The 25319-nt window shown below is 37.9% G+C and overlaps 1 protein-coding gene across 1 annotated transcript in view; it reads right to left on the bottom strand.

The window, feature by feature from the left end:
* The window catches only part of Wnk3 (WNK lysine deficient protein kinase 3), a 123624-nt gene that overhangs the window by 45988 nt on the left and 52317 nt on the right, over window positions 1-25319 (bottom strand). The window contains exons 7-11 of the mRNA XM_037199371.1: window positions 22590-22678; window positions 17032-17251; window positions 14145-14439; window positions 11493-11593; window positions 11189-11338 (exon numbers count right to left, since the gene is read on the bottom strand). Coding sequence (XP_037055266.1) covers window positions 11189-11338; window positions 11493-11593; window positions 14145-14439; window positions 17032-17251; window positions 22590-22678 — 855 coding nt within the window. The remainder of the gene's footprint in view (window positions 1-11188; window positions 11339-11492; window positions 11594-14144; window positions 14440-17031; window positions 17252-22589; window positions 22679-25319) is intronic.

The raw sequence follows: 25319 nt of genomic DNA, 5'->3' as shown, positions 1-25319 counted from the left end.
AAGAGCTAGTTAATAATAAGCCTGAGCCATTTGCCAAACATTTATAATTAATATAAGCCTCTGTATGATAATTTGAGAAGCAGTTGCTGGGTATTTGGGAGTTGCTGTCAGAACAGAAATTCCCCTCCGATTACACCCCAGTCTCAAAAAATAATATGGGACTGAGAATGTTTGCCACACAAGTATGAGGAACTGAGTTCAAATCCGTAGCACCCACATAAAGCTGGGTGTTACAGCAGAGTGTGATGTAATCCCAGTGCTTCTATGGCAAGATAGTAGGTATAAACAGGAGAATCTCCAGAAACTCCCAGGCCAGCTAGCATGACTTACATAGCAGTGAACAACAGAAAAGAACCATCAGGTGAAGATCAAAATCTGAGTGTCCTCTGAATTTCACATGTACATCATGGTACATGCCTGCCCACACTCAAAAGACTTAAAACATTTTTATAAGTTAAGGCTGGGATGTAGTTCAGTAATAAAGTGCTAGCCTATCATGTGTATGTAGCCCTAGAGTGAATCCCTACTATCATAATAAATAAATGAATAATAAATGAACAATTTTAAAAGGACTGACAAAGAAACGATGTCTTGAAAAAGAAAAAGGAAAGAAGAAATTATAATTTTTGAAGACTTCAGAAAGCAAGCAGGCTTATGAAACAGCATGGCTAGGGCCAGTACGCTACTGCCAAAATAGTCTGAGTAAATGGTCCTTGGACAACTGAATACGCACGTGAAGAGAATGAAACCGAACAGAGTAGATCAAAGACCTGCATTTAAGAACCAAAATTCAAAGCTCCTAAAGAAAATTTAGGGGGAAATATTCATAATTTTGAATTAGGCAATAGCTTCTTAGGTATGACATGGGATGCAGAAAGCAATCAAACTGAATTATGTCACAAAAGACATCATCAATAAAGACAAAATACATGCAAACTGGGAAAACTCTAAGTAATACATGTCAAAAGTCTAGTATTAAAACTATATAAATAATTCTTACAATTAAATCATATAATTGAAAAAATTAAAAGATGGGCAAAACATTTCAGTAGGTATTCCTCTGAAGAAGTTAATATATAAAAAGGCCCTAAAATTATATGAAAATGTGTTCACGACCAGTGGTCTTCAAAGATATACAAATCAAAACCACATGGAGACTGCTTTTCATACCTACAAAAGAGGGCCATAATCAAATGGTTTTGTTAAGTATGTGGACATGTCAATGTGTTTTCAATAAATCATGCTGAAATAATGGGATATCAAAAAGTGAACATTCATCTTCACATCATAAAAATGGATTTAAAATGTACACAGACATTAACATAAGACACCCCCCCCCAAAAAAAAACCTCATAAAACATTACAGAGTACCTTTGGAACATAGGTACAACGATTTCTTAGGTCATATAAAGCAATAATCACAACAATTAGTTTTCATCAATTAGATTCCTCAAATTAAATACTTTGTCTCATAACTGAGAATGGGCAAACCACAGATTGGAGAATATATTGTAAAGCATGTATCTGAGAAAGGACTGGTATCATGATGAATATATAAATAACTCCTATAAGTCAATAAAAAGACAATAGCAAAATAAAATGGACAAATGAACAAAAGGCTTAACAAAAAAAGTAGAGAATGACAAATACATGAAAAGGTGCTCAGGATCACAGCATATGGAAAACAAAAGGACAATGAAGGGCTGGAGAGATGGTTCCGTTTTTAAGAGCACATACTGCTCCTGTTGAGTTTCAGTTACCAGCACACACATCAGGCAGCTTATAAACACTAGTGACTCCAGCTCCAGGGGATTTGATGCCTCTGCCCTCTAAGGTCGTTTGCACATACTTGCACATGCACACACATACACAAAATTTCCAAGAAATATTTTTAAAACCACAATGAGACTCATTAACATCCACCAGAGTCATTAAAACTAGAAACACCAAACTAGACATAGTGGCACATGCCTGTAATCCCAGAACTTGGTAAGTTGAGGCAGGAGAATCACAAATTCAAAGCCAGTCTCAGCTATGTAACAAATTTAAGACTCTTTTTTTTATTTGAGAATTTTTTTATTTTATAATTTGATGTAATTTTACATATCAGCCACAGATTTCCCTGTCCTCCCTCCTCCCGCCCCCTTTCCCCCAGCCCACCCCCCCATTCCCATCTCCTCCAGGGCAAAGACTCCCCCGAGGATTGAGTTCAAACTGGTAGATTCAGTCCAGGCAGGTCCAGTCCCCTCCTCGCAGGCTGAGCAAAGCGACCCTGCATAAGCCCCAGGTTCCAAACAGCCAGCTCATGCACTGAGGACAGGTCATAGTCCCACTGTCTAGATGCCTCCCAAACAGATCAAGCTAATCAACTGTCTCACCTATCCAGAGGGCCTGATCCACTTGGGGGCTCCTCAGCTATTGGTTCATAGTTCATGTATTTCCACTAGTTTGGCTATTTGTCCCTGTGCTTTTTTCAATCTTGGTCTCAACAATTCTCACTCATACAATCTCTCCTCTTTCTTGCCGATTGGATTCCTGGAGCTCTCTTTCAGGGATCATTTCTATAGTTCATTATTTATTAATTTTATATCATTACATTTTTCCTCTTTCTTAACATATCAAATATACTTTGGAAGTTTTACTTAATGCTTGCCCTGGGATTTACAACATATGCTACAAGTAATCAGGCTCAATACAAATAGCATTATTCTGCTCCATGGGTAAGAGAAATCTCTTATAGTGTCTAGCTATTCCTAATTTTCCGTTCCTCATCTCTTGCCTCATTGCTGTCATTTATTTCCTTTATTTTAAAACATATACATAAAGAAAAGTATTATTTCTATTCTTATTATTCTTATTCTTATTATTTAGTTTTTGAGAGAGGGTTTCTCTGTGTAACAGTCCTGGTTGTCCTGGAACTGCCTTGCAGACCAGGCTGGCAAAAATATTTTTTAAGACACCACATGTTGGTTAGTGTGAGGAACTCTCAATACATTGCTGATGCTAGTGTAAAATAGTGGAGGCAATTTGGAATATGTTCATTTCTTCTTTTCTTTCCTTCCCTTCATCCCTCCCTCCTTCCATCTCTCTTCTTTCTCATATCTTCTCCTCTTTCCATCCCCGCCCCTCTCTCTCCCATCTCCCTCCCTCCCTCTCCCCGCCCCTTTTTTTCTTTCAACAGGGTCTTACTATACAGCCTTATCTGGTCTGGAATTTGTTAAGTAGACCACACTGGCCTCAAACTCACAGAGCTCTATCTACCTGTTCCTGTCTCCAGAGTGCTGTGTTTAAAGGCATGTGCTATCTATCATACTTGGCAGATTTTGTTAAACGTACAATAAAATAGCATAATCACTTACTCTATGTCCCAATGAAGCATATCCCTAGCTGTTATCCATAACAAATAAAAATATGCTCACAAAAAGGTTTATATAAGAATTTTCAGAGCAGTTTTATTCATACTAGCCAAAAACTTCAGAAAGCATTCAAGTGTTAAAAAATAGTCGATGGATCAACACATTTAGTATATTCATAACTAGACTTATTCTACAGTAAAACATTGAGCTACTTTTATATAAAAATGGCTCAATATCAAAAACATGTTCAATAAGAGAAGCCTTACCCAAGTATATATTGTATGATCTCACTTATATGAAAGTCTAAAACAGACTAGACTCATCTATGGTTTAAAAAAATTAATGGTAGTTAATATTAGTATGGTATGTAGAGGACTTACAAAGAAGAGGCATGAGGGAATTTTCAGATGTAATAGATGTAGAATTATATTGGCAGGCAAGCTGTGACCTATAGAACAAATCTGGTGAAACATCTGTTTTTGCAAACTAAGTTTTATTGGAACAGAGCCATGTCTGTTTGCTTACAATTTACTTATGATTGCTTTCATGCATATAATGGCACAGCTCAGTAGTTGCAGCAGAGATTGTATAGCATACAAACCCTAAATCATTGTCTAGATTTTTACAGAAAGTTTATCAATATGTGAACTATATCCATCCTGACAATGGCTTTGGTTGAATATAGGCTTTTTGGTTGCTTAGCATTTGTCAAAACTTACTGAATTATGACATGTACCTTTTTTTTTGGTTTTTCAAGACAGGGTTTCTCTGTGTAGCTTTGTGCCTTTCCTGGAACTCGTTTTGGAGACCAGGCTGGCCTCAAACTCACAGAGATCTGCCTGCCTCTGCATCCCGAGTGCTGGGATTAAAGGCGTGTGCCACAACCGCCCGGCCGATATGTGCCTTTTAATGTATATAAATTTAAACAAAAATACTGAGTCCTAGTTAAGGATTCTTGTGCTGCAGTATTATGAAAACTATATATATATTATTTATATTTTTTATATTATATTATATTTTATAATTATTTTTATTATTATTTTTATTATTTATTTAGTTATTATTTATTGTTATATTATTTATAATTATTTATAATTATAAATATTTTATATTATATTATTATTTTTATAATATTTATATTATTTTAACTTTGAAATACATCAGAAAAATAAGATGGCAATAAAACAAAGAAGTAATATTCTGTATCAAGTAGGCAACCTACAGACTTCAAACTCAATCTGATTATCAAAGTAGTATGTTTGTAATAGAGCACATATAACAAAAATAATGATAAATTTTAAGTGGTAGATATCAGGGTGCTAATATAATATTTTCAGCTATTTTGTATCTCTGAAATTTTTGAAATAAATTGCTGGTTAATATTTAAATTATGGAAGAGAAATATAAAATACATGAAATCTGCCCACAGAGATATATTCTGATTCAAAATGCTTTATGAACCCATTTATTTCCAATAATTCAATCCTGGAACAGTATGTCCTATGTAAAGAAACTACTATTGGAAAGATAAAGTATTGCCTGTTCTTGTTTGGGCTCAGTGTGTACACACTGGAATTCATTATCATTTATGTCCTCAATGAACAGGGAATTTTATAAAACATATAATATCTGAGATAGCAGCTGTTAGGAATAGAAATACATCATCACTAGAAAATAACTTTTTTTGTTTTGTTTTTTTGTTTTTCAAGACAGGGTTTCTCTATGTAGCTTTGCGCCTTTCCTGGAACTCACTTGGTAGCCCAGGCTGGCCTCGAACTCACAGAGATCTGCCTGGCTCCGCCTCCCGAGTGCTGGGATTAAAGGCGTGCGCCACCACCTGGCCGAAAATAACTCTTTTTTTTTTTTGTGGTTTTTTGAGACAGGGTTTCTCTGTGTAGCTTTGCGCCTTTTCCTGGATCTCGCTCTGTAGACCAGGCTGGCCTCGAACTCACAAAGATCCACCTGCCTCTGCCTCCCAAGTTATCAAAAATAACTCTTAATAGCACAACAAACCCTTTACAAATGGCCTGCAAAGCATTTTATTAACTCAATAATTAATTCAGACTTCTAGATACCTCTAAAGCAGAGCAGAAGAGAAACACAACAACAAAACAACCAAAACCCAGATTCTCCATTCTTTCCTTTAACTAATTAAATCAATTACATGAGTTAACTTTACTAACATTCTGATTCTGGCAAGGGAGGGTAACTATCTAACAAAAGGGCTGTGTAGTATGATTGTGTTCACAGTCTCTGAAGCCAGGTAGTCTGGGTTTAAATGCAGGCTACAGGGAATGATATTTAACCTCTCTGATCATTACCTTCATTATTTATAAAATGAGAATGATAATAAGACTCCTATGACTGATATGATTGAAATAAAAGCAATGCTTTTATTACATGAGGGGTGCTGGAGAGGTACCTCCGTAATAGAGCACTCATCTACTATATGTAAGGTCCTGTGTTCAATCCCCAGCACCATAAAAAAGAGCAAAAAAGAAAAACTGACCCATTCAAAGAATGGGCTTGGAATCTGAACAGAATTCTCAAAAGAAGAAACAAAAATGGGTAAGAAATATCTTTAAAAATGCTTCTAGCAATTAGAGAAATGCAAATCAAAACAACTTTGAGATTTCATCTTATTCCAGTTAGAATGGCAAAGGTCAACAAAACGACCAACAACAAACGTTGGAGAGGATGTGGGGACAAGTGAACACTTGTTCACTGTTGATAGAATTGTAAACTGGTCCAATCACTCTGCTAATCAATGTGGAGAATCCTCAAAAAGCTAAAAATAAATTTACTATATGATCCAGCTATCTACTCCTTAGCATCTGCCCAAAGGACTCAGCCATGTTCATTGATGCTCTATTGACAATAGCTAGAAAATGTTAACAACCTAAATGTTCTTCACCTGATGAAGGGATAATGAAAATGTGATGCATATACACTATGGAACACTATTTGGCTGTAAAGAAAGATAAAATCATGGGTTTGAAAGTAAATGGATGGAACTAGAAAAGAGTAAGGCAACTCAGACCCAAAAAGACCAACATCTCATGTACGCTCATTTGTGGTTCCCAGCTCCAAACCCTTAGATGTGAGAATACAACCTGGAGTTAACTGTAGAAACCAGGAAAGTAAATAGGGTGCCTTGTGTGTGTGTGTGGGGCAGGTTATGAGCAATAAGAGAAGGGAGTAATAGGATACAAGTGATCTGAAGGGTTGGAAATGGGAAAATGGAGGGGGGGGCAGTTCTTTAATTAGTTAATAGGATGGAGATAAATATGGGAAGGAAGATAAATAACAGTAAGGATGTCTGAAAAAGTCATTAGGAATTATACTATCACTATCTACCTAAAAATAGTTATATACCTGTAAGTGTGTGTATACATACACATATATAGTTCAAATATAATTTTCTCATCTGAACCCTTGCATCATGCTCCCTTGCAAGAGCCATAAACTATCTCATAAAAACCCCAACACTAGATATGAGAAGCCCTCTTTTGAGCTGTTGGTCAGAGTTGTCCAAGAGACCCCTAAAACATTACAGGCTATCGCTGTTGCCCTTGGCTACCCCAGAGGTGTATTGCTGAAAATACTAGGCACCTCAGACACAGGGACCAGAGGCCCCTGGGTTGGAACTAATATGCAAGTCTCCTTCCTGAGGACTAGCCTTCATAGTAGAGGCACCATGCAAGCTTCTAACAGAGGGAAACAACCAACAGTTCTACTTGGCTATAACACCTATGAACTACAAAAACCAGCAAGACATGGTATTCTTAAGGGTGCAGTAGTAACATGCGTATTTGGTGATAAGCAACAGTTCTCTAATTGTACTTAAGGTCTACTCAGCCAGAGGAAAATCATGGCTGGTACTGGAAACTTAGTCAACTACCAATCAAAATGCAGAGTTGTGGAGCCCAGTCACAATAATATATCTACAATACAACTGCCATACATAGGCTTGGGAGTCATAGTGGAAGAGGGGCAGAGAGACTGTAACAGCCAGAGGATCAGGGAGTTTGCTATGAGATTGTGCCTCCTAGGAATGCCAGAAGCTACATTCATAAAGTCTCACTAATATGACTGCCTAAACATGAGCTGAACCAGGACAACAACAGACATGCCAAAATGGACAGGGAAAAAAAGCTCATGAGGCTTTAATGCTGGACAAAGAACCACAGGCAATTACAGAATGCTGAGAATGGGCGAAACACTTTTCACTCAAGATGAGTTTTCCTAATACCAATGGTCAACCCTGAAAACATATGCATACATGCAACATCATATGGACTGAGCATGTTGTATTAATGTATTTAGGAACACACACATATACACTAGGGTGGTTTTGAATGAGAATGGCATCCACAGCCTCATATATAATTGGATAAGAAGCTTACATGGAACATACCGTGACCCTAATAGTTGTACAATAGAAAGTAGATTCTCAAGGCTGGCAGTGAATAAAACAGGCTGTGTTGAAAGCCTGTGTAGGTTAGCTGTGCTAAGAAAGTAATTTTGTTCCTGGGGATGTATCACACAGGGCAGCTGTTCAGGAACCTTCAGTGGGGAAAGTGGTGCTTCTATAGGTGGTCCTGAATAAATGTTTTGAATAGGGTAAGATGGCCATTCCCAGGACCAAATCACACTTTCAGAACCACCCTTTGGCTGCTTCTGCCTTGAAAGAGCTTCAGATCATTGCAGAATACAATCTCAGTGAACATTCTCCTGTGATCCTTCCATATTAAGTTGTGAAAATCAAGGCTGCTGCTGAATAGTGGCTTGGAAATAAGAATACTTCAAATTCATCTGGCTTTGTGGCACTGAAGAGTTACACATTCCTGATGTACCACTGGATAGGGCTCTGATACTGACTGTACTTTTTGCAATGGCTGATGGGTCCCCAAATGCCTCCCAATGGAATTAGATGGGAAACAAGCTTTGTAAATGTGTACTGCTTACATTTTGGGCAGAAAAAATGATTTAACAAAATTTGAAGATGATTAACTGGCAAGAAACAAGAAGTCTGATTGGCAAATGGTGGTTTGACCATTGCCTTATTCCCATTTCTAGGGTCAAACTCAAGTTGAAGACCAAATGTTAGAAGCTGCAAAGTCATCCATGAAGCAGGCAATGTCTGAGAAGTTAACTGTAGAAAGGGTTGGTTGTAAAATTCCAATAACTAACAAGTCTAAAGTCATGGATTGGGCTGAAGTTTGTCCATCTGCTCTAAAGACCAACTGTGGTTCCTGGTGTTAGTGTAAAGAAAATTCAAATTGTAAATTCATATACTTTGTCCATTTTTATGAGACTGTTCCAAACAGACTCAAGAAATAATGCTATATGCTAAAATTTTCACCAAGTAGTACAAAAGGACTAGGTACAATCATCAGGCATTCATTCTACAAAACTTCTAATACCATGAGTAAATGCTAGTTGAATAAATGAAAGAGCTAGGAACAGTCCTAGCAATATATTGCTCGAGGCTTCTCATTTATTGCACTTACCACATAAATTATTCAAATCCTGGTAAAGACAGATGAACTAAATCTGACACTTTCACACAATCTGAACACATGCTTCAAGAGAAAATACAAAGATTTTCAGTATAATAACTAAAATAAGCAGGAGAAAGTTGACAGAAGTAAGTACAAGCTGGTTATAATCATTCCTAGAGTTTGACAAATTTGCTTATAAAAAGACCCAAATAGTTGCTGTGGTGATTTTAATGAGACCAGCTCCCATTGGCTCATATATCTGGACATTTGGTGCCCAGTTGGTAGACTGTTTAGGAATGATTAGGAGGTGTGGTCTTGTTGAGGAAGGTGTGTCACTGGGGGTGGGCTCTAGGGTTTCATAAGCCTATAACAGGTCCAGTCTCCCTCTCTCTCTGCCTCCTGCCTGCAGATCAGAATGTAGAACTCTCAGCTACTGCTCCAGCACCATACCTACCTGCTTGCCACACTCCTCACCATGATGAAAATGTAGAAACCCTCTGAAACTGTAAGCAAGCCCCAATTAAATGCTTTCTCTTATAAGTTGGCTTGGTTATAATGTCATAATGTCTCTTTACAGCAACAGAACAGTGACTAAGACAGTTGCTTAAGTGTGTTTTATATAGTAAATGAAATGGATCGGCTACAAAAATAGTTTAAGTGTACAATATGCATTTGTGCCTATTATTAATTTTTCTAATACTTGTTTTTATTTATGTGTATGTATCAGTGTGTATGTACACCCACAGAGGCCAGAAGAGGACATTTAATCACAGGGAGATAGAGTTACAGGCAGTTGCAAGCTACCTGACATGGGTGCTAGGAACCAAACTCAGGGCTCTTCTGGAAGAGCAAGACCTGCTCTTCACTCTGAGCCCCTGTATCTATAAATTAAATTATGTATGTATACACTAAAATGACAAATCAAGAGGCAATAGTCTCAAACATAAATAATTATCTCTCTCTCTGGAAGGTGATTTTCACTTTCTTCTTTATAATTTTATGAACGGGATCTTGCTATGTAGTTCAGCCAGGCCTGGAATTTGCTATGCAGTCCAGGCTTGAGCTGAACTTGTGGTCCTCCCTCCCTAGCCTCCCAACTGCTGAGATTCTAGGTATGTGCTACCATATTCAGCTTGAGTGTTATTTTTAAATATGCAAATAAAACTTCCAAAAAAATTTAAATACATTTTAAACACATACTTATGCACTTAAAGCTAAGCATATGTTCAGCATACAGGATATGCTTAGAAAGAAATTAATTAAGCCACAATGTGAGCTCAATTGCAGATATGTATCATATCACTTATAAATACTACCCAAATACTCAACTGTATCTACAGACCAAGTTTACCCCCAGCATATTTTAAATGCTTCTGTCATTTTTCAAGTGCACATCTGCTTTCTCCTACAAGATTATGTGCTCTTTGAAGCTTAGAATAATGTCTTAGCTTACTTTATTTTCTCAGAAGGTAGTACTCATTAAAAATCTATTGACAGAGCCAGGCAGTGGTGGTGCACATCTTTAATCCCAGCACTGGGGAGGTAGAGGCAGGTAGACCTCTGTGAGTTTGAGGTCAACCTGGTCTACATAATGAGTTCTAAGACAGCCAAGGCTACATAGAGAAACGCTGTCTCAAAAAACAACAAAAAGTCTATTGATAAACTGGAACTACCCATGGGCCAATTTCTCAAAAGAAACTAAGGTTCCACATGCTAACTAGAGAATAGCCACGATAGAGCCTCTAAACTATGTGACTTATGGAGGCTGGAGAAGTGGCTCCGCAGTTAAGAGTATTGGATGCTCTTCCAGAGGACCAGGTTCAATTCCTAGCAACCACATGGCAGCTCACAATTGTCTTTAACTCTTCCTCCAGATTTGATACCCTCTTTTGGCCTACACGTACCAGGAATGCATGTGGCACATAGGCATACATGCAGGCAAAACACTCATACAAATAAAATTAAATTAAAAGTTTACATATTAAGGGTGGGCTGGGGGGAAAGGGTGGGCGCAGGAGTGGGGAGAACAAAGGAATCCGTGGCTGATATGTAGAACTGAATGGTATTGTAAAATAAAATAAAAGGAAAAAAATGTAAAAAAAAAAAAAAAGTTTACATATTAAATTAAAATACTTTTAAAAAATGTGTCTCACTTGTTGGGTGATTGTGGCACACACCTTTAATCCTTAGGAGGTTTAGGCAGATGAATCTCTGAGGTTAGGGCTATCCTGGTCTACAAAGTGAGTTCCAGGACAGCCAGGGCTATTCAGAAAAATCCTGTCTCAAAAAGAACAAACAAACAAACAAAAAAACCAAAATGCATCTTACCTTTATCTGTGAGACCTTCTGGATAGTTAATGGAGAAATTTGGGGCTGTGAAACAACTCCAAGTCCAACAGCACATACAGGCATAACAGAGGACTGACCTTGGACCACAGGCAAAACTGGGGACTGAGTCAACTTTGGCTGCTCCTGCAACTGGTAAATAGAAGAAAACAGATAAACTCTCCAATATATAAAATATAGTAGTAATTCCCTCATCCCTGAAAATTGCTGGCAATGTCCTACTAGTTGGTGAGAAGAATATATTTGCCTGGAACACTATGTCAGCCTACAGAATACTATAAACTACCTGAGAGTGAGTTGTCTGGTTTGAAGAATAGGCTACAGTGGGAAGACTTGAAGTATCTGAATGTAGAACTGGTCCAGCTGCCGCCTCAGATGAAGTGTCACCTTTAACAAAGAAAATGAGCAAAAGGTAGAAGGGAAGACATGAAGACCAATGTTCAAGTGATTTAAATAACAGTTAAATGTTTCTTTAATGTTTTTCTATGACAATCATAGTTTCAAATGAAATATGCATAATTAATAATTAATACTTTTAAAAACAACTAATACTAGCATTTGAGAGATAAAAGCAATAAGATCACAAGTTAGAGGCCAGCCTGTGTTACAAGTTAAGTTCAAAGACAGTGTGGCCTACGTAGCAAGGCTCGTCTCAAAATCAAACAAAGAGCTAACAGGTAAAATGCTTTATGAGTCAACAAAATGTTGACACTGTAGTGTAAGCAATAGTTTTTTTTTCTTAGAACGCAAAGGATTAAACACAGGGTCTTATGCATGATAAATTCATACTCTGCTATTGAGGTGTGTTTCCATCCCTAAATTTTTCTTTTTCTTGTTTTGTTTCTTTATTTGGGGGAGAGAGGGAAAGGGAGAAGGGAAAGGGAGAGAGATGGAGGGAGAGAGAGAGAATACTCATATTGTGTGCAGGGGTGTACAACCCTGGATACTGGTCCTTAGGACCACTGATTTTTTTTTTGAGACAGATTCTCTCACTGGCTTGGAGCTCACCAAATAGGCTAGGCTAAGTAGTCAGCAAACCTTGGGGACCTGCCTGTCTATAGCACTGGGATCACAAGTGTACACCAGCAAAACTGGCTTTTTAAAGGTGGGTTCTGGGTAAGGAATGCATGTCTTTATGCAAAGCAAGTACTGAGTATCTCCTCAGTCTGACATTAAACTCTTGATCCTCCTACCTCAGCCTTCAGAGTACTGAGATTATAGGCAGATGTTACCATGCCTATCTCCCAGAGTCTTAAATTTTTCTTTATAACACAAACTTAAAACCAGGAAATGGTGGTGCACACCTTTAATCCCAGCACTTGGGAGGTAGAGGCAGACAGATTTTGGTGAGTTTGAGGCCAGCCTGGTCTACAGAGTGAGTTCCAGGACAGCCAAAGCTGCACAGAGAACCTGCCTTAAAAAAAACAACATAAAAATAATTACAGGAGCTGAAGACATAATTTTGTGGTAGATTATCAATCTAGCATGCACAAGGCCTTCGGTTCTATTCCAATCACTCCAAAAAAGAGAAATGGATAGAGAACAAGAGGTAAGATGGTAAGAAAAGGAGAGTAGGAGAGGAAAGGAAAGGCAAGGAATGGGGAAGGGAAAAAGTGGGAAGAAGCAGCAGCTAGGCACAGTGGTAAATACCCATAATCCCAACACTTAAAAGGGATAGCAATAAGATCATGAGTTTGAGGGCACAGCCTGGGCTCTATAGCAAGATCATCCCCAAAACAAACAAAGAAGAAAAACAAGAACAACAAGGAGGAAAGATCAACTAACCCCATTTACCAGTCATTTCATGTGTATCCTAACTAATATATACTTGCTGCTATGATTTCAATAAAATATAAGTGTCATGTTCCACATCTCCTAGAAAATGGGTAGAAAAAAAAGTACTTCCTTTGTAAAACAATTGGCTATAACTATGTAAATACTGTGTTTTTACTTTTTTGTTTTCATTTATTTCTATTTTATTTAAATAATTAATTGGTTGCTGCTATTGTTGTTTTAAGATGGTCTCACTATGTAGCTCTGGCTGGCCTGGGACTCACTCTGTAGCCCAGGCTGGCCTCTAAATCACAGAGATTTGCCTGCCTCTGCCTCCGGAGTGCTGAGATTAAAGGCGTGCGCCACCACACCTCCTACTGTGTATTTTTTAAAAAGATGATATATTATTGCAAAAAAACCAGAGGACTTATGCTTTCATTCCAATCTAAAATCCTAAGGCTCTTAACATCTAGAAATGTTCTTAAGAAATAATCAGCCGGGCGGTGGTGGCGCACGCCTTTAGTCCCAGCACTCGGGAGGCAGAGCCAGGTGGATCTCTGTGAGTTCAAGGCCAGCCTGGGCTACAAAGCGAGTCCCAGGAAAGGCGCAAAGCTACACAGAGAAACCCTGTCTCGGAAAAAAAAAAAAAAAAAAAAAAAAAAAATCTATATCTTTAGTTCTAAATTTTCATGGGGTTATATGCTAGATTACTACAAATGCTATTAATATCATTTCTATGAATTGGAATAGTTGCATAGTATAATCTTTTTGCAACTAGAACATTGGGCAAGTCACATAAAGACTTTCTTAAATTTATTTTGAGATGAGAACTAGCATTCCAGTCTGGCCTTGAACTAGCTGAGGATGACCATGAACTTCTAATCCTCCTGCTTCCACTTTTCAAATGCTAGGATAACTGGTAAGTACCACCATGCCCAGTTTATATATCAAGCCCAGGGCTTCCTGTATACTAGGCAACACTCCCAACTGGAATAAATTCCTAGCCCAGCTTTCTTGATTTTAAGATAAAGAAATCATCTTGTCTACTTCAAAAGTTTTTAAAAGGATTAATAAAACTATATATAACAGAATACTCTTAAAATACAAAAATGTTCTTTAAAGACAAAGAACTATAATTAAACATTTGTCTTTACAGTTGTCTTACCTCTAACAGAGGAGCACTGTGGCTGTGGTTTCCCCTGGAAAAGCTGCTGTCGAACATGTTGATCAACTTCTGTTTCTTCACATTCAGCCACAGTGTGTGTACCAGGAGCAGGTGGTGAAGTTAGAGTTTGCTGTGGAGGTAATACATTCCCCACATGCTTGCACTGGGAATCCCTGCGTTCCTCCAAGCATCCAGCAGGCTTCTTTTCCCTTATCTTTTTTATCAGTGTCACACGGTCCCTAATGGACTTAGCAACAGCTTTGGAATCACTTTCATGAAAGAATCCAGATTTGACCTACAAAGAAAACATAATAAATAAACAAACTCAAAATTCTATTAAATAACTCATAATTAATAGCTTGTTTCTATATATCTTTAAAATTGGACATGTATACATGTGAGAGCTTTTGACTGATACAAGAATAATACTTCAGGAACTGCAGCAACAGGATCTTGTAATGCCAGTTACAAAGTCTATCTCAAAATCCAGTAACAGCATACCCAGTACTGACACCAGAGACATATAGCTACCTAAAATGGTCTTTTGCCTTATATGAGCACATTATCTGATGATATAAGATGGAAATAAGCTTAACATAAAATGAAGCAAAAATGAGATGCTGAAATAAAAACTTAAAAAAATATCTTTCTGGAGGAAACAGAAAAGTACCATAGTTTTGAACTGTATTAACATTTCCAAAATAGGAATATAATCTATTGAAAAAAAATACAGATGAAGTTTGAAGCAGAGATCTACATTCTAAGCATGTATGCTCAGAGCAGAGTACTTGCTACATCTTACTAGGGATTAGAATAGTGTGAGAACAGGAAAGGGTTCTTTTTGTCTCTAAGGAACAAGGATGAGCAGCAGAGAACATGATTTGAAGAAGTACCATAGCAATACCATGTTTAGCCCTACAGTCTGCTTGCTTGCTTGCTTTTTCTATTTTTTACTTTTGAGACAGGGTCTCGTGTAACACAGGCTGGCCCATACATAGTAGCCCAAAGTAATCTTGAACTCCTTGACCTCCTACTTCTCCCCTCTAAGTGCTAGGATTATGGCATGCACCACCAAGACTAGCCTACAGTCTACTATTTAAAACTTGTCTTAAAGTTCTGCAGATCAGAAAATTCATGGTAGTTGAAAGATTATTAAAATGTTAATGGGACTGGGAATCACAACACTTGGAAGGTGGAGGCAGGAGGCTTGCCACGGATTTGAGGGTCAGCTTGGGCTATAATGTGATTACCAGGTCAGTCAAAGCTACATAGCACAATCCTGTCTAAAACCAAACTAAAACAACAACAAAAAAAATGAATGAAGTGCACATATCCAATTTTGCCCACCCTAAAGTTCCCAATAAACCCACCTCATAGTAAATGAATTTTAAAGTTACACATTAATAAAAACAAGGCTAGACATGGTACCACACACCGGAAATTCCAACACTGGGAGGCAAAGGAAGGAAGAGCTGGACTTCAAGGCCATTTTCAGCTACACAATGAATTCTAGGCCCATTTTGGTTACATGAGACCCAGTCTCATAAATAAATAAATAAATAAATAAATAAATAAATAAATAAATAAATAAATAAATAAATGAAATAAAGGCAAAGGGATATACAAAAAAAAATAAGAATACTTGAGAACCTATCCAAGAGACCCAACGTCCAAATAAGAGAAGTTCCAGAAATAAGAAACAGCAAATCATCTGATCCTGAGGGCTAAAGATTTATTTTGTAGATGTGTATGTTTATATGAAGGCCCGAGGTCAACATCAGAATTCTTCCTCTATTGCTCTTCACCTCATTTTGTGCAACAGGATCTCTCAGTGGTCCCCAGGAGTCCTGCTGTCTTCACACACAAAGATCTAGGGTTACAGAGCTATACCACAGCACCTTACATAGGTGCTGGGGATCCAAACTCAGGTCCTCATGTCTGTACAACAGGCACTTTCTCAACTGAACCATTTCCCCAGCCTCCAATTGTAGTTCACCAAAGGCAGTACCATACAGTTCTTTATAGTGGGCATGCAAATTTAACATATCCTGCTAAGAAAAGTACTTTGCAATGACATGACAATATCAAAAAGGAAAATAGGAAGTCTAGGAGATGCCTTGGTCAGTAAAGTGCTTGACATGCAAGCATGTGCACCTAAGTTTGAAACCCCAGCACCTGTGCACAAAGTAGAGCACAAAAGGACACACACACCAAGCAGGGTGGTGGTGGCACACACCTGTTGTGGGATATTTGTACACCGTGTGAAGGTATATTGCTGTGACTGGTGTAACAAAAAGCTGAATGGCCAATAGCTAGACGGAGAGACAGAGAGGACTCTGGGAAGAAGAAAGGCAGGGTCACCAGCCAGACACAGAGAGGAGTCAGGAGGTGCAAGATGGAAGTGAGGTAACACCATGTGGCAGAACACAGATTAAAAAATATGAGTTAATATAAGTTATGAACTAGTTGACACAAGCCTAAGCTAAAGGCCAAACTTCCATAATTAATAAGTCTCTGGGTCATTATTTGTGGGCTGGCAGTCTCAACAAAAAAGTATTGTTACACACCTTTAATTCCAAAGGTAGAGGCAGGTGGATCTCTGTGAGTTGAAGGTGAGCCTGGTCTACAGAGTGACTTCCAGGACAGCCAGGGCTAAACAATGAAAACCTATCTCAAAACAACAACAACAAAAAAAAAGTATACACCTATAATCCCTGCACTGTGGAGGTAAAAATACATGCCTGTGCAGGCATACATATACAAATATACAGCAAGAGAGAAAGCACACAGAAGAATATGAAAGGAAAGAAAGCAATGAGAAGTAGAAAAGAATCAATCAATCAGGATACGGTAATGTGTAAGGAAAGCATCACTAAGATTTACTTACCATTTCATATGCTACTTCCTCGGGTGTATCTTTTTCTAAATTGAAACTGAATTCAATAGCTTCATTGTCTTTATGTTTGCCTTTTAATCTTTTAGGATCTTCAACCCAGAGTCTTAGAGCCAGGGATGAATTTGAGCAATCATCTTCCTCTGCTAACTCCACCCTCAGTCCAGTATCCTCAGCAAAGAATGCATGGTTTAGTAGGTCCTTAATAGATAACCTAATTAACAAAATATCTCATTACCAATTCTTCCAGTCATAAGCAAGATATGATCCTTTAAATAGTAAAAGTTAATTGCATTAAAGTGAGAATCTTACATTTTCTATTAAACCATTAATTACTTTACTATAAAAACAACATCTTATAATCAATTTATTACTAAGGACACAAGAAATGTCAACTTACATGCATATAGAATGATCTTAATTAAGGATTAATGACCAACAACGTATCTTGATAACAAAGTCTAACATACATAAAAATATGCCTAAGAGAAAACTGTTAGGTAGATTTATTAGCTTGCCTTAAGCCACTGGTTTATATTAAGACCAAAGCAATAGATCTTCAACAAAAGAAACTAAAAACATTTCCCAGATATATAAATTCTACGGTGAACTGGAAATCCAAATTCTTACAAATGTTTTAAATAGACTACTTCAATTAACAATTATCCACTCAGAAGCTGTGTGTGATGGTCCACTCCTATACCACAGCATTTGCCAGCCTGTGTTATATAGTTTCAGGATAGTTTGGTTTACAGAATGAGACTGTTTCAAAAAACTTAAAAAAGAGACAATTATTTTATTAGTGTGTACTACATTCTTTAGAAGAATGTCATAGATGAAGCTAATGTGGTTCAATGAAGGACAGTAGTTTGTTTGTTTTTAATTTGAGGCAGTGTCTCACTGTGTAGCTTTGGCTGACCTGGAACTTGCTATATAGACTTTAACATAGAGAGATCAGCCTGCCTCAGCATCTCAAGTGCTGGGATTAAATGGGTGTGCTACCATGTCCTTTTTTCACCTTTTCATACACACACACACACACACACAGAGAGAGAGAGAGAGAGAGAGAGAGAGAGAGAGAGAGAGAGAGAGAGAGGAGTCTTAATATATAGCTCAAGCTAGCCTCCAAATCTCAGTTCTTTTACCACGGCTTCCTATGTGCTAGGATTACAAGCATGCACAAGCATACTCAGCTCCAATAGTTTTCTTGATTTTAGGCTATACTATACCTATAATGGATATAACCCTAGTTTAATATCAGAGACTAACCATCTCTGAAGAGAAGCAAGAGGATATGGCTTCAAAGGATTCTTTTGCAAACTTGGGCAAGTAAATTTTTCCTTCACAAACTTTTAATATATGCACATTATAACTCATCTGTCTATATCTATTATATCTATGTAGAGAGCCACAGCTGTAAAAGACATATGGATAATGTGGTGGTTTGAATAGGAATGGCCCGCCATAGACTCATGTGCTTGAATGCTTGGTCATACAGAATGGCACTATCAGGAGGTGTGGCCTTGTTGGAGGAAGTAGGTCACTGGGGGTGGGCTTTGAGGTCTAAAATGCTCAAGTCAGGCCTAGTGTGACTGTCTGCTATGGATGATTGATTGACAGATAAAACGCTGATTGGCCAGTAGCCAGACAAAGAGTATAGGTGAGACAAAGAGAGAGGAGAGGTCTGGAAAGTGGAAGGCTGAGACAGAGAGATGCTGCCAGCCGCGGCCATGAAAAGATGTTAAGATACCAGTAAGCCACGAGCCATATGACAACCTATAAATGAACAGAAATGGGTTAATTTAAGATATAAGAACAGCTAGCTAGAAGCCTGAGCCGTTAGGCCAAACAGTTTAACTAATGTAAGCATCTGTGTGTTTATTTTATAAGTGGGCTTCAGGACTGCCAGGGCTTGGCGGGAGTTGGAGAGAAACTCTCCAGCTACAACTGTTCCTTTCTGTTGCCTTCAGATCTGGATGTTAAACTCTCAGCTTCTTCCCCAGCACCATGTCTGCCTGAATGTTGTCATGCATCCCACCATGACAATAATAGACTAAACAACTGTAAGCCACCTCCAAATAAATGTTTTCCTTTATAAGAGTTGCCATGATCATGGTGTCTCTTCACAGCAGTAGAAACCCTAACTAAGACAGGTGCTAGAAGGAAAACTCCAACCTAGAGAGGTTAACTACATCCAAGAAAACACAGTAAATAAACAATCCCACACCACCTCCCCTGACACACACACACACACACACACACACACACACACCCCTAACAGGAATTAACAAATACTGCTCACTGATATTTCTCAACACCAAGGGTCTCAATTATTCTCCAATAAAAAGATACAGACTACACAGAGAAACCCTGTCTCGAAAAACCAAAAAAAAAAAAAAAAAAAAAAAGACACAGACTACCAGAATGGATGCAAAAACAGCATCCATCCCTTCTGCTGCATTCAAGAAACACACCTCAACAACAAGGATAGACATCACCTTGGGGTAAAAGGATGGAAAAAGATATGCCAAGTAAATGGACCTAAAAAACAAGCTTGTGTAGCCATTTTCATATCTGACAAAATAGACTCTCACTAATAGACAAGCTATCCAGACAAAAACTAAACAGAGAAATGCTGGAGCTAACTGATGTTATAAACCAAATGGACCTAACAGATATTTATAGAATATTCCACCCAAACACAAAATATACCTTCTTCTTAGCACCTCATGTAATGTTCTTCAAAAGTGATAATATACTCAAACATAAAGCAAGTCTCAACAGATACAAGAAAATTGAAATAATACCTTGCATCCTATAGGACCATGGGTTAAAGCTGGATATCAACAACAGAAACAACAGAAAGCTAATAATGGGGGGGGGAGAGAGTAGAAGATCTAGGTAAAATAAGGAAAGAATATGAAATATTAAAAGGAAAACACACAGGAAAGGAACATACAGGAAATATGGGACACTACGAGAAGACCAACCTTTGAATTATAGGCATAGACAAAAGCAAAGAATCTCAGGTGAATGTTACAGACCAGATTTAACAAGATTATAAAAAACTTCCCCCAAATTAAGTTAAGATACACCCATCCAAACACAATGAGAACATAAAACACCAAATAGACAAGACCAGAAAAGAAAATCCCCACAGTATATCATAGGTAAACATTAATTTTTTTTTTTTTTTTGGTCTTTTCAAGACAGGGTTTCTCTGTGTAGTTTTGCGACTTTCCTGGAACTCACTTTGTAGACCAGGCTGGCCTCGAACTCACAGAGATCCGCCTGGCTCTGCCTCCTGAGTGCTGGGATTAAAGGCGTGAGCCACCACCACCTTGTGCTTGCTAGGCAAGCACTCTACCACTGAGCTAAATCCCCAATGGTAAACACTAATTATACATAACAAAAAAAGTATACTGAAAGCTGCAAGAGAAAACTGAAAGTCACATATTAAGGAAACCTATCAGAATAACAGCAATTTCTAAATGGAACCTCTGGAAATGAGAAGGGCCTTGAGCAATGCACTGCAAGTCCAGAAGACCATGATTGGTCTTAATACCAGCAAAACTCTCTGCCGTAGTTGAAGGGAAAGAAAAACTTTCCATGATATAAACAGGCTACAAACATTTACAATCAAGAAACCAAACCACAGGAAGCAATATTTTCATCTAAAAAGATGAGAATGAGCATAGCCAGGAGACCATATAATGAAATACAAAGCCATAATTACTAAAACACAAAGTACCACTGAGAACACAAACAATAACACCAAAAATCAAGAACACAATGATCAGAAACTTGCACAGCACTTCTCCTTATACCTACAGATAAGTGTAGCTCTTAGAGGCAGGCGGATCTCTGTAAGTTCGAGGCCAGCCTGGTCTACAAAGAGAGTTCCAGGAAAGGTGCAAAACTACACAGAGAAACCCTGTCTCGAAAAAACAAAAAGTGTAGCTCTCACTCCTCATCAAGGAAATTTCCTTTGCAACATATGGAGACCATTATAGAAAACACAATTAGTCAAAATACAGAGTTGTGGAGACGAGTTCCAACTGACACACATATACAACACAACTCCTGTACCTAAAACTCAATAATCATTACAAAAAAGGGGGAGGGAAGATTGTAAGAGCCGGAGGAACAGTAAGTGTGCTGTGAGACAGTAAGTGTGCTGTGAGACTGTGTCTCCTAGAAATGACAAGAAAGCTACTTCCATGAAGTCTCTCACTAACACGGCTGGCTAAATATGACCTGAACAAGGATGACACCAATAGACATGCTATTGTGGAAGGGGAAAAGCTCATGAGGCCTCAACTCTAGACCAATAACTATAAGCAACAAAGAAATGCTGAGAGTGAGAGAAATAGTCATTCCCAGGGAAGAGCCCCTTCCCCCCCAAATTGGTTATTCAATATCAAATGGGTTGGCCCTAAAAACACGTACATATAAGTAACATTATACAAGCTGAGCAGGTTGTAGTGATGTATTTAGAACTGTGTGTGTGTGTGTGTGTGTATATATATGTGTATGTGTGTGTGTGTGTGTGTGTGCGCGCGCGCGCGCATGCCTACTTATGTAACAAATGTAACAACAATTAAAGAAAAAAGGCAATGAATGGGAGGATTCAGAGGGAGGAAAGGGAAAGGGGAAATGGTAATCATATTATGAACTAAAAAATATTTTAAAAAGGAAAGTAGAATAGAGATTATCGGGATCTGGAAGGAAGAATTCTGAATTATTAGCCATTACAAAGTTATAGTTTAAAATGAAGAAATATTAGGGGGATTAATAGTGATAGGTATACAGAAGTAAGAATACACATAAAGTATGTTTCTGAAATACACCCTTAAAAACAGCTAAAATGGGGCTGGAGAGATGGTTTAACAGTTTAAAACATTTGCTGCTCTTCTAGATGTCCCAGGTTTGGTTTTCAGTACCCCACATTGAGCAGCTCACAACTGCATGTGACTCCAGATCCAGGGCATCTGATGCCTTTCTGGCCTTTGCACACACTTGCATGCACATGGTACACATAGATACACCCAGACACACAAACACATACACATAAAAAATCTGTAAAAAAAAAAAAAAAACAACCAAAAGATGAAACTACCAATTTAAGCCAGTAATTATACGTAGCTCAAAATAACAGGAAGTGAAAGCCAATACTAAAGCAGTTATGTATACAAAAATACAAACTTTGATACAAATAAATATAGAATATTCCTTGAACAAAAATATCCATATTACTTTTACCATTATTATTATTATTATTGGCACAAAGATATAAAACCAAATGTAAAATATCTGCTTACTCTCAACTACTTAAACAAGCAATGTATTACCTGTTTTACATCTTTAGAAATTTATTTCATCTATTAAGCTGATGGTGACTCAAGTTTGTCACAACAAATACAAATGTCAGTTCAAATTCAGCACATCATAATTATGTCTAAAATGTCAAATGACATGCCATGATATACATTACAGTACCCAGGATAAAAATGCATCCATCATTTATGTAATTCTGTTATAATTCTACCCACCTTTCAGATTTGTTTTGTCGAATACATCCTTCAATTATTTCTTTCACTTCAGGGTCTGTGACTTTATTGAAACTGGCTGGTTTTATGCCCTGGGAGAAGAAAAGAGTTTCTTGTTATAAATTAAACAATTGAAAGTGCAAATCAACATGGTATTTATTAAACATTTTTTCATAAAAATATCCAATTATTCAATGAGATCATTATACATATATATTTAACTTCTAAAATTTTAAGCAGGATCTCACTACTAGCCCTGGTTAGGGTGGAACTCTCTATGTCAGTTTCTCAACCCCTTGGGAGGGGGGCGTTGAATGACCCTCTCCCAGGGGTGGCATAGCAGATACCCTGCATATCAGATATTTACACAATTCATAACAGTAGCAAAATTAGCTATGAATCAGCAACAAAAATAATTGTATGGTTGAGGTCACCACAACATGAGGAACTGTATTAAAGGGTCGCAGCATCAGGAAGGTTGAGAACCACTGCTCTATGTAGAAGAGGCTGGCCACAAACTCATAGAAATCTGCCTGCCTCTGCCTCTCAAATGCTGAGAATATAGGCTTGTGCCACCACACCCAGTCAAATTTAACTTTTTAAAATTACATTTTATTTACTGGTGGGGGAGGGAAGATCTAGCACACATGTGGAAGTCAAGAGAGTAACTTGCAGGAGTAGATAATCTCCTCTACCATTAATTTTCCAGGAATTGAACTCAGGTTGTCAGGCTTGATGGAAAGATGACCAGCTGCGTCATCTCACCAGCCCAAGTTTAACTTTTTAAAAAGGATTTTATCACAGCTCCATAAATAATTAAAAATTGTGAATAATCTACATTAATAACGGAGGCAAACTTATATTAATATTATATATAAAAACATATAGACTAAAAATACTATTATACTTAATAATATAGGAGGCCGGGCGGTGGTGGCGCACGCCATTAATCCCAGCACTCGGGAGGCAGAGCCAGGCGGATCTCTGTGAGTTCGAGGCCAGCCTGGGCTACCAAGTGAGTCCCAGGAAAGGCGCAAAGCTACACCGAGAAACCCTGTCTCGAAAAACCAAAAAAAAAATATATATAATAATAATAATATAGGGAATTCTCATAGTTTAATATGAAACAATAGAGGGAAAAGCAAGATGGCACGTATATATACATTATAATCCTAACTGGAAAAATATAATAAAATATAATAGGGGCTAGAGATGGCTCAGTGGTTAAGAGCAGTTGCTGTTCTTTTAGGGGACCCAAGTTCAATTCCCAGAACCCATACTGAGTGGATCACAACCATATGTTACTCCAGCTCCAGGGGATCTGATATCTTCTTCTGGCCTCCATTGGTAATCATAAACATGTATGCAAGTACCCATTCACAAACACATACATAATTTTAAAAAAAAAGAAAATTTAATAATGGACCTGCAAGATACCTCAGCAGGTTAAATGTGCTTGCCACCACACCTAATGACCTGACTTCAATCTCAGAACCCACATAAAGGTAGAAGGAAGAGAACTGACTCCCACATATTGGCATCCGATCCCCACACTCACCATGTGGCACATATGTATGTACCCACACATACACAATAAATAAAATGTAAGCGGGGGAGAAGGCAGTGAGAAGGCTTGACCTGAATTCCAGCCTCCATTCCACAATGTGTCAGGAGAGAACTGATTCCTACAAGTTGTCTTTTAGCTTTCATACTCAGGAATGTGACTGTGAGGATTTGTGCATGCATGTGCGCGCGCACGCATACACATACACACACACACACACACACACACACACACACACACACACACATATACATGATGAATGAAATACATTTTTAAAGTAAAATGGAAAAAAGGTTTTTTTTAAAAAAGCAAATATAGTAATTACTTTGAATCAGAGAAAAAGTAGGTTTGTCTGCTTGCTTCCTTTGAGGCAGGATCTCGTTTATGTGCCAAGTTTCATGATCCTGTTTCAAATTCCCAAATAGCTGGGACCACAGACTACCACGCAGACAAAATGAGTATGGTTTTAAAAACCTTTTGAAGTCTAGCATAGTGGTCTATGCTACAAACCAGTACTGGAGAGGTGAAAGCAAGAGGACCAGAAGTTCAAGGTCACCTTGAGCTACTTAGTGAGACCCAGCCACAGAAAACATAACTTAAAAATAATGACTTCTCTATTTCTAGTATGCTGAATTTAATGTAGTTCAAAGTCTTCTAAAATGGCTAAAAGCCACAAACAAACAGTATGCTTATGTGCACATAGATACAAATGTATATGGTAACGTATGAAAATATAAAGAAACATGTAAAATCTTTTTCTACTTAAACAATACTAATACAGTGAGAGAATTTCTCCTCAGGCTAATTATTAGGTTCTTGAATACTAATAAGAAACAAATAAAATCCAGAAAGTGTAAAAAAAAAAAAAAAGCTGTAGCTAAGATGGCAGCTGAGAAGCTGCTGCTGTGTGACTCACTAAAGGAGAAAAGTCAGAATAGACTATTCTAAAGAGGAAAAGCAATGAAGAACTTCAGAAATTCATAAAGGTGGCCACAAAATACTTGAAAAGTGCACAGTAAAGGCTGGGAAACACACAGAAAAGAAGCCAAACCTATCACAATTCCAGGAGGGCTGATCTCTGAAAGGGAAAAGAAGCTGAGGCTGCTCCAAAAGGTAGGCCAGGTGGCCCTGGAGAAAAGACACTGGCAGTCTTACTTTTAGACTAAGTC

Source organism: Peromyscus leucopus, chromosome X, assembly GCF_004664715.2.
Source record: "Peromyscus leucopus breed LL Stock chromosome X, UCI_PerLeu_2.1, whole genome shotgun sequence".
In the NCBI taxonomy this organism is placed as follows: Eukaryota; Metazoa; Chordata; class Mammalia; order Rodentia; family Cricetidae; genus Peromyscus; species Peromyscus leucopus.
Note: the sequence above shows the minus strand (reverse complement) of the source record. Positions and strands in the feature narration are given on the sequence as shown.